General features: G+C 38.8%; 1 protein-coding gene and 1 non-coding gene across 6 annotated transcripts in view; one reads left to right on the top strand and one right to left on the bottom strand.

The window, feature by feature from the left end:
* Window positions 1–58: 58 nt before the first annotated feature.
* Window positions 59–132, top strand: trnan-auu (transfer RNA asparagine (anticodon AUU)). Its single transcript has one exon. It is a non-coding gene; the product is annotated as a tRNA-Asn (tRNA).
* A 2523-nt stretch (window positions 133–2655) lies between these two features.
* Window positions 2656–16963, bottom strand: part of elmo1 (engulfment and cell motility 1 (ced-12 homolog, C. elegans)) — a 98047-nt gene continuing 83739 nt past the window's right edge. For all 5 annotated transcript variants that reach the window (XM_057354281.1, XM_057354285.1, XM_057354283.1 and 2 more), the window contains 6 exons: window positions 13467–13630; window positions 12518–12630; window positions 5656–5763; window positions 5485–5567; window positions 3970–4047; window positions 2656–3882 (listed from right to left, as the gene is read on the bottom strand). In XM_057354281.1, coding sequence (XP_057210264.1) covers window positions 3682–3882; window positions 3970–4047; window positions 5485–5567; window positions 5656–5763; window positions 12518–12630; window positions 13467–13630 — 747 coding nt within the window. In that variant the 3' untranslated portion in view covers window positions 2656–3681. The remainder of the gene's footprint in view (window positions 3883–3969; window positions 4048–5484; window positions 5568–5655; window positions 5764–12517; window positions 12631–13466; window positions 13631–16963) is intronic.

Here is a 16963-nt window from a genome sequence, read left to right as displayed (position 1 = left end):
GCAAGGTCTCGAGTATGCTCACCCCAGGAACTCGCTCAGTTAGAAACTTTTCCCACACGGCCGGTTACATCAGTTGGTTAGAGTGTGGTGCTATTAATGCCAAGGTCGCGGGTTCAATCCCCGTACGGGCCATGTCTGTTTTACTCTTTTTGCAATTTGCAACCATCTATATAATATAATACATGATACAAAAGTAAAAATGAGCCATAGTTTTATTATAGTGTAGTAAAATTGCAGTAACCATAGGTTTCCTACTGATGACATCCAGCTTATGGTTAACTGTAAGGTAGGTGGGTGGGAAACAGGAAGGAACCCATATTTTTCATAATCAAATATTTAGATATTACGAATCTAATGGTGAACATCTTGAGTTTACACATCATTTTTAGGTGAACTGTCCCTTTAAGCGAATTTGGCTATATTTACTAACGTCAGCTCTCACTATATTTGATCACTGGCTAGTGAGTGATTTCATTTAGGAATTGTAAAATCAAAATGCTTGATAAATGAAGGCGTTACCTACTACCAGGGATGCACTGAAATGAAAATTCTTGGCCGAAGCTGAATAAAAATTAAACACTTGGCCGACGGCTGAATTCTGAACACCGAACATGCTTTTTTTGCATTTCTTCTATTTATTTAGCCATTTTTTCAATATTGCATAAACTGTATGATCAAAATGTGCTTTTTATAATTTGTCTTGCTTTTCAATAAAATACAACATACTGTAACTTAAAATAAAATTGATCAAAACAAAGTAAATTCAAACAAAAGATTGAGCCCTCTCCCTTCATGAATAGCCTATATTAATTAGGCCTATAACTGACTGATAAAAGAATGTAATGTAAGTTACTCTGTACCCCTACAAAAAACACTTCATTAAAAACTGTCATTCCACATTAAGCCTATAAGCTAAAAATACAAATAAAAGAAAACTGTTGGATTATTATAGGCTGTAGCCTATAATAATCCAACAGTTTTCTTTTATTTGTATTTTTACAGTTGCAAAAAGATTTAAAGAAAAAAAAACCCCATCCAATTCAAGCAATTCTGACCGATGCTGAGTGTCAACCATATCAGTTCACGTCTCTCCTCCAAACTCCGCCCACAAAAGCTGACTGTTCTCTCAGAAGGTGCACTCGTGGCCGGGATGCACAGAACATACTTTGACAAGTTGTTTAGTACAGGGAACTGTGTGCACGCGACCACTGTACGATGTCAAATGATGTCGTGAGTGGCGGGGCTACTGTCAGACAGCCCGCTTCCGTCTGAAGTAAAGTTACCGACCGGTAAAGATGCTTTCATTCGGAAATTTAATCCCGCGTGGCAAGTCCCGTGCTTTGTATTTCTCTAACACTTTAAAATGCTCCACACACACACTGCCAAAATGTTTGCGGCATTAAAAAAGCGCACGTGCGCGCGTCTCTCTCTTGCTGAACATCCGGTGCATCCCTACCTACTACAGCATCCATGGCCTAGTAATGAACGTGATTGCAGGGATCACGTAATTTACCTGAAAACCATACTTAAATGTTGGAAACAACAAATTCCAATATTTGAGGGGACTGCTAAATGCCCCTCATTTTGATTTGAATGGAACACAGAACATTCAGGTGACAACAAAGCATGAAGGAGAGGTTGCAACCTCATCCTATATCCTGGAGTCTAACCCTCCTTTACTGACCTAATCAAGATAGTCTCCCTCAGACCACTTCATTAACATATAAAGTGTTCACAACATACATTCCGGGTTCTCTCGACTTTACCCCTGACTGACCCGCAAACAAATGGTCACCAGCTATTGCAACATTGCTGTGTTCCTCCTAAATATACAATGCAACGTATTTCACTTTAATATTTATTGTCAATATATGGTGGAGTAAGAGAATCAGCTGGTCTTAAAATGATCCTCAATTTTACATTTCCACAGCCTCCTATTACTGATTGGCTAGAAATGTATTGTGTGGATCGATCTGATCCACTTTGTTTTTCTACTATTTACACAGCCAGGACTATTTGCAAAGTTTTTTTTCAACAGCGTTTCTCAGAAATCGCTTTTTCCACATAAAGTTGCAATCGGCATCTTTGTTGCAAACAAAATTCTGTGGTACTTTGTGTCTAACCACGAAGTATGTAAAGATAATAAACAAGATGCTTCGCTGCCATTGCAAAGAATGGGGAGGGAAGGCAACGCTTAATATGGCCGCCCATTTTTATCACGATTTAAGCTTAGAAAACAAACGTTTTAATACAGTTGATGTCAGGTTTAATTGTTGGTTGGAAATATATTATTTAATTGCGATTTTAGAGATATCAAACTTCCTCAAGCAGATAGGACTGTGGTCTCGCTATGACTGAAATAGCTACGAGTAAACTGATTTTCAGTCAAATAATATAAAACGTACATTTTCAGCTAAATTATACCGACAACTAAAATATAAGTCACTTTCATAAGCTTACCATTATGAATCGGGGGTAAGGTAAGAACTTAGATTTTTGTTTATTTTTAAACAAATAAAAGTGTCTTCTAAGTTATAAATTGCAGCTATACCTAAAAATATAAAATTGGAAATTTTATGACGACAACAACAGGATAATGACATTGGTTGAAATCAACCAACACTAGGATGACAAACTTGCAAACTGAGAACAAAGTTGGAATCAATCTTTAATGTAAACAGCAGGATGTTGCGTTTTTAAATCGATAAACATCTGAGGGAAAAATAAACCAATTATAATAACAATTATTATACCCACAATCTTAAATTAAAGTAATCATGAAAATTCGAATTAATTTGACTGCCCTGAAAAGTAAAATTCCTTAACACACAAAAATGTATAATACTGACTACTTGGCAGCGATCACAAATATCACAAAAGTGTATACTATACCAGCTTACAAAAACAGAAGCTCAATATTGCTTTGGAATGTTACAGCAGTCTGCCATGAGTCGGGTTGATGTCAAGTGAAGGAAAGAGCTCTATCTACACGTCTGCGTTATAGTCAGATGATAATGTGGCACAAAGCAGGAATGGTTTAAGACAAAAAAAGAGACAACCTCTCGAATGAACCTGCCTGTTTAACAGTCTACTGTATTTGAGGCATGAATGGGAGACCTGGGGAAATAATTGACAACAAACTTGGACTATGCTAACACTAGCGGTTCCTCGATGTTAGCTGCCACTTGTTGAGGTGCAAGCCAATTCTGCTCCCGGCGATCTATTTTCCTGCAGAGTTCAGACTCGACTCAAAGTCTGGAAGTTCACTTGAAATTTACCGAGAAGCAGTTCGATTTCTAGTCTAATAAACTGCAGGAGGGGCAGATCGCCGGCAGCAGGGCTGCATACATTCAACAGGGAGCATCACACCCCGAACAGCCTGGAATAACATAAGACAAATTTCGTTCAACAAATAGCAATTTGAGCCAGAGCAGGTGGACTGTTTGACAAATGTAACCGTTTGAAGAAATGGATGAGATGACCGTGACAGCGCTAGAGTGCTTTAGGACCTGAGGGCCAGTTTGCTGTTCTTCAACCAGACCAGATGTTTCATAGGCCTCGCAAGCCAAGTCTATTAACTCCAGGAAATCCATTGTGATGAGGCGCAAAAAAAGCGCGTCCTTTTTAAAAAGTTTGTCTTCCAGTATGCATTTACAAAAAAATAAGTCCAGTGAAGGGATATTAGTTACAGTCATAAACAAAGTCATAATTGCTTGGCTCTTTGGGTATAGGGGGAGGAACGTCAGGGATCTGGATGTTTTCCAAGTCGAGGAGGCGGAGCTTCATCTCCATGTTAAGCAGAGTGTCCATGTCTGAGCGAGTGAACTCGCTGGTCATCTCCTTCCCCAGCAGTGCATTCAGCCCATCTGTCCACACGCAGTACTGAAAAACAACCAGACGACACAGTTTGAATCACACTATTGAGATACAACAGATCCACTTTTCCGTTCGATTTTGGCAGTCGCTCACCTCGTGCTTGTCAGGGGCAATGAAGTTCAGATACTCATCAGACTCGTAGAGGACAGAGAAAGCCAGCTCCAGGACCTCCTAAAGGAGACAGAATTGACACCGTCTGTCAAATGCTAATGGGGCTGCTGTGTTTGTGTGCCTCCTACTGCGTGACTTTTGCAGATCTTTTCCGAACATATTACAACAGCAGATGGTTCGATCTTGCATGTGTGTGTTGGTGTGTATGTATATTGGTCTCTCCTGCTGGGACGGCGGTGAGACGATCTAAACAGGTAGTGCGTCAATGTTTTACCGTAACAAGATACTTCGATTTCACAGACTCAACGTTAAAGGGAAAATACATGTGGATGTTTTTGGGCTAGCTGTCAGGGGAGATATCCGGTGCATTCGCAAAATGAGTCTGGATAACACACAGTTTGAATAATTTCGACGAATCCTAAAAAATCTCTCAAAAGACAACGCCTTGTCAATCTATGGCATACTCAAAAGGTTTATAACCATATTATACGAATGCACCTTAGACACCCTGATCTGTTTATAGCCCACTGATTAAAAAGACCCCCTTCAGTTTGCCCACGAAGCCAATTACTCATGCAACTAAAAATAAATAAGAGCCATTATTTTTTTGTTAATTTGCAACTACTTGTATAAAGCAAGCTGTCTCCGCTGGCAGTGCTGGGCTTCATCTGTTGGTATAGCACTGACTTTTAGATGAACAGGAAACAGTGTGTGAGGCCATCTACATATTTTTACAATCAGCTTAGTGGGAGTAAATTCACATTCAGGACCCCTGTATATCTGACTAAATCTCAAGTGTCATCAGAGAAAAGTTTTTGGAACAGCAAACGTGAACTTTATCCTCAAGAAAGAAATCCTTTGCGTCTACCATCAATTCTCTCATCATCTCCAAAAGTGTGGTTTGGTTCCACCAATATACAAAACATGATGAACCTCGAATGCATCATAAACGAAGGATCATTAGATGCGAGTTACTCTCCATCAAAGTCTACAAAATCACATCCAAAAAGAGAGCATACGGCATCTTCAAGACGTACAGTGATGAGATTCTGAACACTTGACGAGAGTGCCCATGATTTCCCAAGTCAAATTCCTCCCAAGAACAATCTTATCCTGCCACTAAAAGTAATAAAAATGTCCTTCAAAGCAACAGTGACACACGTTATGTTATCTGAATATCACGACCAAGGGGACCACGACTGTTAGAAAGTTCCACAGACAGTTGCCCGACTCAATATCCCGTCCTGTCAACAGGGAGTCTTTTTTTTTTACAGTTGTCGCATAAATTTGACATTGCCTTCTTTGTTCTTTGGGCATACGAATGGGTGACTTTGAAACTGAAGTGAGCTGATGTATCATTACTCACAGAGCTACGATGCATAACTAATGCATCCATTGTCACTAAGCCGCTCACCAACGCATCAAAGTAAAATTTGATCTCTTGACATTCAAGAGCATTTTTGCTCTCCATCGCCAAGCACACACCAAAGGACTCACCTTGTTCTGCTTCAGAGCTCCCTTTTCTTTCATGTGCGGACAGTCTTTACCAGTGACAACAGCTTTGATATCGGCCACAGGAACTGTCACGGGGAACAAAGAATGATTAATAAGAATGGGCACGGTCATCTTAATACCATCTTTATAAAGTGAAAATGCTTCTGTACTCACGTTTGTCCTGCAGGGAATCGTAGGGCACCTCTCCTTGAGGGTTCTCCTCCAGATCACTGTAGTGCAGGACTTTATGATTGGGTGACAATCGACAGTACCAGAACTTATCTGTGAAGAAGCAGAAGAGACAAGTTATCTTCAAGTCTAGTATGACATCTATTGTGCTGAACTAAACATATTAAAGCTGTAATCTGTACATTAAAAAAAAAAAAACTGTTATTGAGCAAGTACATAAAAACAATTGAAAACAGATTCTTTACCTTACCCTGATTCACAACAGTAAGCACATAACGATGACGTAAATTGAGCTGTTGGGTACGATTTCGCGGGAAATGTTAGTTTGACAATTTATTTTCAACCCGTGTAAAGTAAATAAGGTAACCTAAAATTTTTTGTTTCAAACAGAGATGGCGATAGTTACAAAAAAAGTCACTGTTTGATCTGTCAAAATGGAAGACAACCTTCAGATTTTTCTGCCTCTGTTAAAAAAAATCAGTCAATGAAGTAAAATATTCAAATAACGTGACCTCTAAAACCACCTTAAATAAACATCAAAATCAGACTGTAGAAACGGCCCTTTCGTTGACAGCTTTGCATATTCGGGAGCAAGAGCATTGGTATAAGTACTTAGTGGCTTTTCATTGCTGGTTGTGTTTAACCATGACTGGCAAGCTGTCTCTCCAACTTTCTGGCACTTTCTGCGCTTAAATGACCATTACTGGCACTCGTCTCTTGTGACTGAATCCAGATCCTAATTGCTAGGAAGAGCAAAATGGAAATATTAAGGAATGGAAAAGCGTTCTGCACTTCTCAGTCTGCTCGTATGCACACCCTGAGGGATAAGAAGTGTGCCGTAAACAGCTCGATCATCGTCCGCTTTCTATACAGTCGGCTTACCAACAAACCAGCTCAATAGGGTGTTTATCCACCACTACGAATGTGCGATGAACAACTAGCGGATGTTGCAGCCAACAGCCATCTGTGAGCCCATTCTGAGATGTCAGAACAGATATGTACAGAATGGTTTAAATGCATGCCGTGCAACGCGCATTATGGAAAAAGCAGCTTTGCTGAGTTTCCGTGCTAAGAGATGACAGACAGTACAGTAGGTAGTCAACCAGAATGCTCTCTACCGCCGCGTTGAGTGCCACCGTTGGGGAAGGGTGGCAGTTAAAAAACATTTACTGTACATGTGAAACTTGTTTGTGAAATTTCCGCCAGGCGGCGCAAAGGGAGAGTTTGCACCTTCAGTACTTTACCATATGTACTGTGAAACAGTGAAATTCAATGTGATAAATTCATTATTACATGACAGGAGGCAACACATTAAAGATTCGAACAAGAGTTATTCAAGTTTATAATACAACAAAAAAAGCGATATATGTGGAGAATTGAGTCACACTATTATAATAAAAAAAGATCTGTCCTTATACGAGCAAACTGTTGAACCGTTTGATTGTTTTTTAAAAGTTCCATAACCACAGTTTAATACGTCCCTATTCGCGGGTAAGCTTTTACAATAAATGTATCTTTATTTGAGGATAATCTCATTTCCACCACAGCGCAAACGCAATGAAGTTCAATATAAAATTTTATAATAACATTAAACAGTCTTCATTGAACATATCACCAAGTAAAACAAAACAGTAAACATTTTGAACGCGCAACAGCACCAATGCGGGCAGAACCTTTAATGTAATATTTGTACCTTTAATAATATATTGTACAATTGTTTTTGCCATGAGCGATCATTTTACACTAAAATATGCTACTTGTGCGTGAGTGAAAACCGTATACAGATCACATTGATCATGCAGGGGTGGGCAGTTTGCATCAGCTACTTCAATATGCCTATGAAGAACATAGCGGAGCGTAGCCTCCTCATTAGCGGTTCCGTCTCCCAAGCTGGTGTAGACCGATTGTCGGTTCGAGGCTCGCTCGGAGCGGGTGACAGGCTGGTGACAATCAGCTAAACCAGAAATGAATGATACAAAGCGACAACAGAAGCCTACACGCTGTCTTTCAGCCAATACCTGAGGCCGAATGTGACATAATATCACTATTTTTATAATTATAAATGACTGCGGACCGGAGAAAGTAAACTGCAAAAGGCGAAAATGTAACATAAAATTATTATTAATGAGCTAGAACAGAGGCCCGTGTGAAGACGTGAACAAAAAAACATCATATTTGCCAAAATATGCACTTGATAGACCGTTTCATCGGTTTTAAATGAAAGTGTGACGAAATAGTGTATTGACCTGCGTTTAAATGACAAGCATTGAACTGTTTTAATTCTCTCCATGTCAGTAGGCTACAGGCTTTTAAAAACAGATTCCACTTCTCAGTTGACGGCGGATGGGAGAGGTGTGAATGTCTCGCTTTTTGAAAGAGCAGAGTTTAGAATTAATGTCTTACCTGCAGGGTGACAAATAAATGTAAGACGCCGTAACACTGATAAGAAACTTAACTCCAAACATAAGCGAAACATCTTTGCCAAAATATGCTTTTTATAATCGTAATGCTCCTAATTTACGTAACATATTCAATTATTTTAATATTACATTTTACATATTAAAACACTGTAATGCCCTCTCGTTTAAATGACAAACAATTAAATGTTTTCATATCTTCTTTATCAATGCAGCACTTTATAAAGTAATTAAGGTAAAAATCCCTGTTTACATTTCAATCGATTTTTAAATATGCAACTTCTCAATAGACGTCTCGTTTGAGTTTTGGCTGAAGTGTTATAGGGTGATTTCTTCTTGCAGTCGCAGGCGGTGGGGGTTGATGGGGGTTGTGTGAGCAATAACAAAGAGCTGACTATTAAAAGGCTTTTAAAGTGCAGGGTTCAGATAACTGGAAAGTCTACCCTAATGGTAAAAAGGTAAACATTTTTGTTTTTAATGTTTTGATATGTTTTGACCGACCACGCTTTCAGGACAATACAAGTCGTGAACGGGGCTTGTCGCTGAACGCTCACTTGCTGCGGCTGCCACATTTAAAAGAACTTTAAAAAGCCTGACATTATGAAAAGCCTACTGCAGAGACATTTCTTGATTTATGACAATATATCCCCAATGTATGTGAAAGTAGCCTACCAATATTTATACATGAATGTTTATAATTGAATCCTGGGTTAACATCGGAGAAACGCAGCTGTGTTTGCAGTGGTATTTATTCCATATGGGCGATATATGCTGGTAATCCAACGATATTATACAACACATTCGGTTTTAAAGGAAATATAGCTAATTCATGTTAGAGTTGGGATTTGCCATTTTTTTATGAATGACGCGCATCGCACACACGAGCAAACACGCGCAGAGTTTTGCACAGGCGCTCTGATCTCACTCGCTGTATTTCTCAATTTGCACAAAACACAGAGCGAATACAAACATTAAAGCTCTGCATGCAACCCAGCATTAAATGAAAACACTCCTTATATATTGAAAATGATTCAAACCGAATAAAGCATTGATTGAATGAATAGAGCAAATTTAAAATGTAAACCCTTGTTAAATGAAATGATGTATTTATGACTAGTATTAAATAAAACTATTAGTGCCTGTGGGTTTAAGTTCAGTGAATAGACTGCCACTCAGCGGTAAACAAGAGTCAACACACATTAAAGACGTACCGCCGCGGGGACGGCGGCGGCGACGGCGGAAGGCTCATTCTGGTTGAGTACCTACTGTATGGTCGAGAGAGAACTTATTGAGAAAGTTATGAGGAGCATTATGAATGCTGTATGGAGACACATTCATAAACATTTTATTCATTATTTTAAATGTAAGAACAAAAAATGAGTTAGGGCAAAGAAAAAAATAATTTGAGCATCATTCTGAATGCTCGCCTCAGGCGACCTCTGGGTAAGAACCGGACTGCTCGTTTTGTAAGTCATGAGGAGAGAGCTCTGCTATGGGGGAACAATAGGGAATACAAATGTCAATGTAGCACCTGTCGCAGGGAAAAGCCACAGGTGCATTTTTGCTTCCATTTATGAGTAAGCTCTAAAAGCTTTCTGAGAATAAAGGGCACAGTCTAAAGCAATCATCTGACATTGGGTTATCTTGAGATATCTGCGTTTTGTTTTTTTGTGTTTGGTGCGTAACTTAAAGTGATAATTCAGCCAAAAATGAAAATTCTGTCATCATTTATTCACCCTCTTGTCAATTCAAACCTGCATGACTTTGTTTCTTCTGAAGAATGTTGGTAACAGAACAGCGCTTCTATTGTATGGACACAAAACCAATGTAAGTGATTGGGTGCCAGTTACCAACATTCTTCAAAATATCTTCTTTTGTGTTCTGCGGGAAACATAAAGTCATACAGCTACAGGTTTGAAATGACAAGAGGGTGAGAATGAATAAATAAGAGAATTTTCATTTTTGGGTGAACTATGACTATTAAGGTTTGATTTGATAAACATGAATACATACAAATTATATATACAATCAATATTAGGAAACAAATATGGAGGACCCAAATCACTCCTCAATTAGAATAAATGTGGATTTGTACAAAGTTAACAGTTGTTCGATTTCACGTTCCAAAAGTGCACTCTCTGATTGCACATTTCTTACATCAGTCACATTACAAGATGGTGTCATGTAAGTCACATTTAATGCAACCAGCTTCTGTCAGATGAAATTCTTGATTGCGAACAAAATTTCTTTCACTCAAATGAGGCGTGTAACAGAAGACGAGCAACAAAACAGGCAAAGTGTGAAAATTCACGAAAGCCAGAGGAAAAAGTGAGAATGAACAGAGATCTGGAGGGGCGCTGAAAAAAGAGAAAGCATGAAAGAACGAGTAAGAGAGAGACAGGCAGACGATGCATGGCAAGAGACAGACAAGGTGTCTAGTGTGAGAATGATCTAATCCTGTCGAAGTGTGAAGTGTGTTAAATTATCCAGGCTAACTGATAAGACCTCCCTCTGAGCTCAGCAGACAGGCCTCCTCTTCAGCCAGCCGCCGTAAAAGCCCATATTACATTCCACCATCCTTCAAGTCTCCGGTCTGCGCCGTAAGCTTTATCACTCCCACCACTCAGCGCTTGTTTGAAACTGGCCCCGTACTTTCTCTCTCTCAGCGATGGACAAGGCTATTTTTCACACTTGCTAAATCATTCTGTCAGTTTATTAATCGCAGTCATGAAAATATTCATAGGACGTAAATATTTAAGAGTGCGTTTAAGAGAGGAAAGCTGGGACACAAATGGAGAACATTTTGATTTTTTGTCAAAAGAAGTGGCTTAAAAATGTTTGTAATTCTGTCTGAGAAATACAATGAACTCCATAGAGGTCACCAATAAAAGCACAACTCAATTATTTTAGTAGGTCAATTTCAGACTCTTAAAGGGATAGTTTAAATTCTTTCATCGTTTACTCGTGTCATTTCAAACCTGTATGACTAAGAACACAAAAGAAGATATTTTGAAGAATGTTGGTAACCGAGTAACATCAGACCACATTGACTTCCGCTGTATGGCCACAAAACCACTGAGACATTTCTCAAAATATCTTCGTTTGTGTTCCCAGACGAAAGAATCACATACAGGCAGAGGCGGATTAACCATATGGGCAATTGGGCAAGTGCCCAGGGGCACCAAGACTTTAGGGGCACCAAATAAACCCGCAATACAAAATATATATTTTTTATAAATGTACATAAGCACTTGTTTTTTAAGACTTAAGTCACGCATCTGCGCTAAATAGGCGTGGCACCTTGTGCGGGAATAGAACGGTCGGTGTCATCACTATAGCAATCAATTCATATGTGTCCTTTTTAGTGGAGTACACTTTTATCTTAGTACTTATGTGATCGTTTAGTAAGAAGAATATACACATACTGTGCTTAAATAGAGCGTTTGAATAGCTGTATAGCAGTTAAAATAGTAACAATAACGTTTCATGTTATTTTTATGAATAACCTTGCTATACATTGTAATTTTGTGAATGCCACTTTGGTGAATTAAAGTCCCAATGTCCTGAAAATCTGTACATTGTTCCATTGTCCCCGTAATGTGAATACATACATGCAAACTAGTGTGTGTGTGTGTGTGTGTGTGTGTCCCTGTACCCCCATTTTGTAGCACGCACAACATTTACACCTGTTAAAAAAATGTTAGTGATTTTTTTAAACTACATCAAAACCTGAAATGTAACATTACAACAGAAAGCAGGTGCCCCTTAACTACAGTAGGCCTAATTGTTAAAAATACTTAATGGAAAAGAGTTGTTTTTGTGTTATATACAAAAGTGTCGTGTTAATGTATAATTCTTGTAAAATAGTATATTGTAAATTGCTGAGTTTCATTCTTATAAAATCTTTTAATATATACCACTTTTAATGAGTGGATTCTTGCGTGTGGGTTGATGGGGGGGCACCTCTGGGGCTGTTGCCCAGGGGCACCACGAGGTCTTAATACGCCTCTGCATACAGGTTTTGAATGACATTTCTTTTTATATTGTGTGAACTATTCCTTTAACAGCAACGGAAACTTTTCTAGATTCCTGTATCAAAATACCCAAAGAGTAGGTATGTTTAAAGCAGTTCAGCACATTTTGAGAAGAAAAGGTATGTAACATGTTTCAAACAGATGTGATGGGAATATGTTGTGTGCCACAACAAAATCACAGTACGTCACAACATATATGGTGAGTTTTAGTTTGCTCGCTACAGCTGAAAAGCATGAAGGCAAGAACAGAGACCATGTGACTCACAAAAAGTGTTACTTGTCACAGCTGGTTTGGACAGTATGGTAGTCTCAAACGATCAGGAATCTTTACGAAATATATCTATGGATCTTTATTGATAATAAAGGGTCATGTTCAAGTTTGTATGCGTTTCGTACCCTGTCTCCTTCGGCTGCTGATCTTCCTGAAGGCGGTGCCCTCACACAAGCGATTGAGGCGTTGCTGTTTGATCAGCTCCATGATCTCCGGCTGGATTTTCTCCCTAAGCTCCCTGCAGAAACGAGACAAAAATAAAACACACACATTATACAGAGGGTTCACACAACTAAAGACACAAAAGTATTAATGCATGTTACATATCGCCACTGTCCTTCCAAAACCTCGGATGTCCAAATTCACTGTTTTTCAGGAAATGGAAAAAAAATGGTGTGCTTTTTAAATGATCAAATACTGTGCTGACAAGCACTTTTTAATACTTTTTTATTGGTTCGATATTTGTAATAATTTCATTTAATTATTAATCTAATAATAATTTATGGCCAAAAATAAAAACACAAAATATGGAGATACAAGGTTACAGAAGAAGAGAAGCAATATTCTCTTCGTGTCAGGTTTTGATTTTCCTTCTTTTATTTACATGTTTAATTTCGTTAGGGATTGCGCTTAACACTTTATGCAAACCAAGAACAGACTGAACAATCTGTTAAATAGATTCAATGTTATATATTTCAGACTGATAAAATCTGACATTTTGAGCAATATTCCCAACAATTTACAATTAAATGTAACATGTGAATGTTCTTAAACGTCCCAGTTTTTTTGTGTGTATTTTATTTAAAGTTGTGAAGTTATATTAACGAACACAAACACACCAAAGGTAACCAACATAACAGAATCCACACAAAAAAAACACAACTGGACAGCCTCAATTAAATAATTTGACAATATCAACCTAGAAGACAATATTTAATACATCCCAATAATATTAATACTGTTTAATACATCACAATAATGAACGAATGAAGTCATCATAACTGAGTGTATATATATATACTGTATGTCATATAAAGGCTTGTTTTCACACACAAACAGATGCATGCGACTCACAGAATGGGCCGGGACTGGAAGTCTTCCTGGTTCATCCTTTCCGACTGGCGCAGTTTGAGGATCTCCGTGTAGCTCAGATTCTGCAGACGACTCTTGAACTGATCCAGAGAGTTAGGCTTGACCGTGAGAGCGCGAGTGATCTGCTCTTTCACCACCTGCATTACCTGGAGCAAACACACGTGAGAACAACATTATTTTATTATTTGCCATAGTCAGATCCACGACAGCCAGATTCACACATACCCAGCACACACGACAAAACAACTTCTCCATCAAGCCTGAACGATGCACAGCTCGAAACCACAAACAAAAGGGTTGCCATTCGCAAGGCCTCGGGCTATAGATCATACGCTGTAAGTAACTGGGGAACGGGATGAGTTGGGAATCTAGAATTGCGTCCAGCTACTATTCATGCAGGCATCCCTCAGTGTTATCCAGAGGAGCAGGTGCTGTTGGCTTACGCTGTAGGATTTACACGGGGTCTAATTAGTGATACGTAAGGGCCAAGGTCAGAACTCCCTCCCGAATCACTGTGCTGATGTGTTGGCGCTGGAACAACGAGAGGAGTGACTGCTAGAGGAATAAACCAGGACAGCTTGATTCAAGCGCCACAGCGGTGTTTAAAGCTGTGAGGTGGGGGATGACCGAAACACGTCCACTCGAAACAATCCCTTCCGGCGGGGGAAGCAATTTTCGGAGCACATTTGCACATTTCGCACGGTTCAAAATGAATTAATTTTATCCAAGGCGCCGTCTCACTTTTAATCAGCCCCTCTAAATCAAGCAGCGAGCAGACCTTTCATACGCAGGGACGTCATGGGTGAGACGGGAGAATGGTGGAGATTGGGCGTCTGAAATGTGGTGGGTGGTGATATTCGTGAATAAAGCAGAACAGGGACTTTTTTAGAATAACAGAGGGTATCTGGACTAGTGTCACTTCCTCGGCGAGAAATGAGCCGGTCTTCAACCACCCTGCCAACCTCATTGTCTTTCCTTCGATTCTCTTCTCCTAAATGCACAGAACACACTCGCCCACTGTGTGTCAGCCTGCAGATAATACAGAATGACATGCGGTGTGTGCGTGCCTGTGACTTTATAACAAAAATTAAGAGCGCTCTTAAGGTTGGTTATGGTGTATTGGAGCATAAATTCTGTTTTATATTGAATAGGGCTGTCGCGATAGCAGGTTTTAAATTCACGGTTATCGTGGCCGGCGGCATTCGTGACAGCGATATCATCGCTATATATTTTTGGACGTTTTCTAAATTAACAAATAATGCTATTAGTCAAATTAATCTTTAATTTCACTTATTTTTGTTTTCTACTTTTATGGTCAACAAATCACATTTAATCTACAATCCCTACACACAAATTTGTAACCATTGCGGCACTTTACGACATTATTGTATGTTAGCAAATGAATTAAAGGTGCAGTTTGTAAAAACCGCCGCTAGAGGGCGCACGATCAAAACAACAACAATGCCGTAGCTTGATGACGCTGTGAAGGAGCGTGTAATGATGGGATCTGTTGTCTTCAACTCCACCGCTGAGGGCCATCAATCAGACGGGAACGAAAAATCATGTTAGCGGATGAGGTAAAGTTTTATAAATGTTGCGAATAATTGTGGTCCATAAATAATTGACTGCTCGAAAAAAGCTAGTGGCTTCCTAGACGCTAGACTCTACTTCCCCATTTGTCCACGACACTGTTGTCATGCGGTTTCTACGTCAGTAAAGGCGGTAACAAAGGGGAACGCGGATATGACGCCATTGACAGGCGACCGCACAGCCCCGTGTCATTGTTTAGAATGGCGATTTTCTCACGATTTAAAAGTAGTTGGAAACATTTGAGATATTGTAAGTACTCAGCTGAACAAAATATATAACACTAGCCTAGTGGTTTATCGATATTTTACTGCAAAATTGTTACAAACTGCACCTTTAACACGGTATCAATATTCATGGTTTTTAACATCTTGGTTATTGACAATACCACAAAATCATTTAAAGGCCCAGTTTGTTTGATATTTAGCGGCATCTAGCGGTGAGGTTACGAATTGCAACCAACGTCTCACTCCACCCCTCCCTTTCGAAGCACTATGGTGGCTGACACAGAACTAAGATGATGTCATGCTTTCGCTTCTTTGCCGAAGGAGATAACATATTTACGAAACGCGCTTTTTAGCAGTTTGTCCGTTTAGGGCTACTGTAGAAACAACATGGTGAAATCCATGTAAGAGGACCCGCTGTGTATGCAGATAGAAATAGCTCATTCTAAAGTAATAAAAACATAACGCTTCATTATGTAAGGTCCTCTGAAGACACAGTTATGCATATTATATTGCATTTCTGTCAATAGATCCTCCAAAAAATTACACACTGGACCCTTAAAATGATTATTATTATTTTTTAGTGTTTGGTTATTTTTATAAGGGATGTACAATGGATGCTATTGGATACATCCATATTATAATAATACCGTCTAGTTATGCCAAGTTCTTGAATATTGTATTAAATAGAAATTGTAGAAATATTTTATTCTGGACAATGGGTGTTCTTGAGGTCAAAAACATTTAGATCCACTGCATTACACCTATTATTATACTCCAAGGCTATTATTAGCTCCAAGGCAGCTATATGATTTAATGCATTTGAATGTCAAAGTCACAATGTAACAAATCCCAGGCTTCCTTCAAACACAAAAACAAGAGATTAATCTTAATACTATAGTGTTTCTGAGCCATCTTTGAAAAAAAGTGATCTTATGGTATTATTTGTTGAGCTACCACCAAAAGCAATCTCTCGTAATGTCATTTATATATAAATACATCATTCCATAAAATATAAAAAAACATTGGTATACAGCAGTGTACCTCGGACATGTGCCACAAAACATATTTATACACTTACATAATTTCATATCTGATAATCTGGCTGCTGAACAGCTAAAACATAATAAATAGATTTTCCAGCTGATCGCAATTTAATAGAGATTTGTCCTTTGGGTTCCCAAACAATTTCAGACTAATGGCTCTAATGCACAAGCAAAACAGTGATGACACTCTGCAAGGAACAGAAAAACAGACCGACTGTAGCGAGATATACATTCTTGCAGACATTTTGCAACAAGAAAAATAGTGGCCAATGTGCATCAGGCATTACGATGTCTAAAACATACAAAACTATGGAAAAGAACATCTTGAACAAAAGATGAATGATGTACATATTCATGTATACCAATTATAATCGAAATAATATGCATGCTAAAACCAGAGAACAAGTGGTCACTGTGGTACACCAGAAGTTGTGATCAACTTCCACATTGTGATGTATTTCAAAATATCCCAAATCCTTTTTTTGGCATTTCAGCCAGAACTGGGATTCTGCCCAAGACGTCAATGTACTGTCATATTCGGTCATATTCATTGCTGTTTAACACTAAATGTTCAGAAAACTGCATGCATGTTTTTCCTCAAAGACATTTTAGTTAACGGTTA

Source organism: Triplophysa rosa, linkage group LG16, assembly GCF_024868665.1.
Source record: "Triplophysa rosa linkage group LG16, Trosa_1v2, whole genome shotgun sequence".
NCBI classification, from domain to species: domain Eukaryota; kingdom Metazoa; phylum Chordata; class Actinopteri; order Cypriniformes; family Nemacheilidae; genus Triplophysa; species Triplophysa rosa.
The sequence above is the reverse complement of the archived record's forward strand: the minus strand, read 5'-3'. Positions and strand labels throughout refer to the sequence as shown.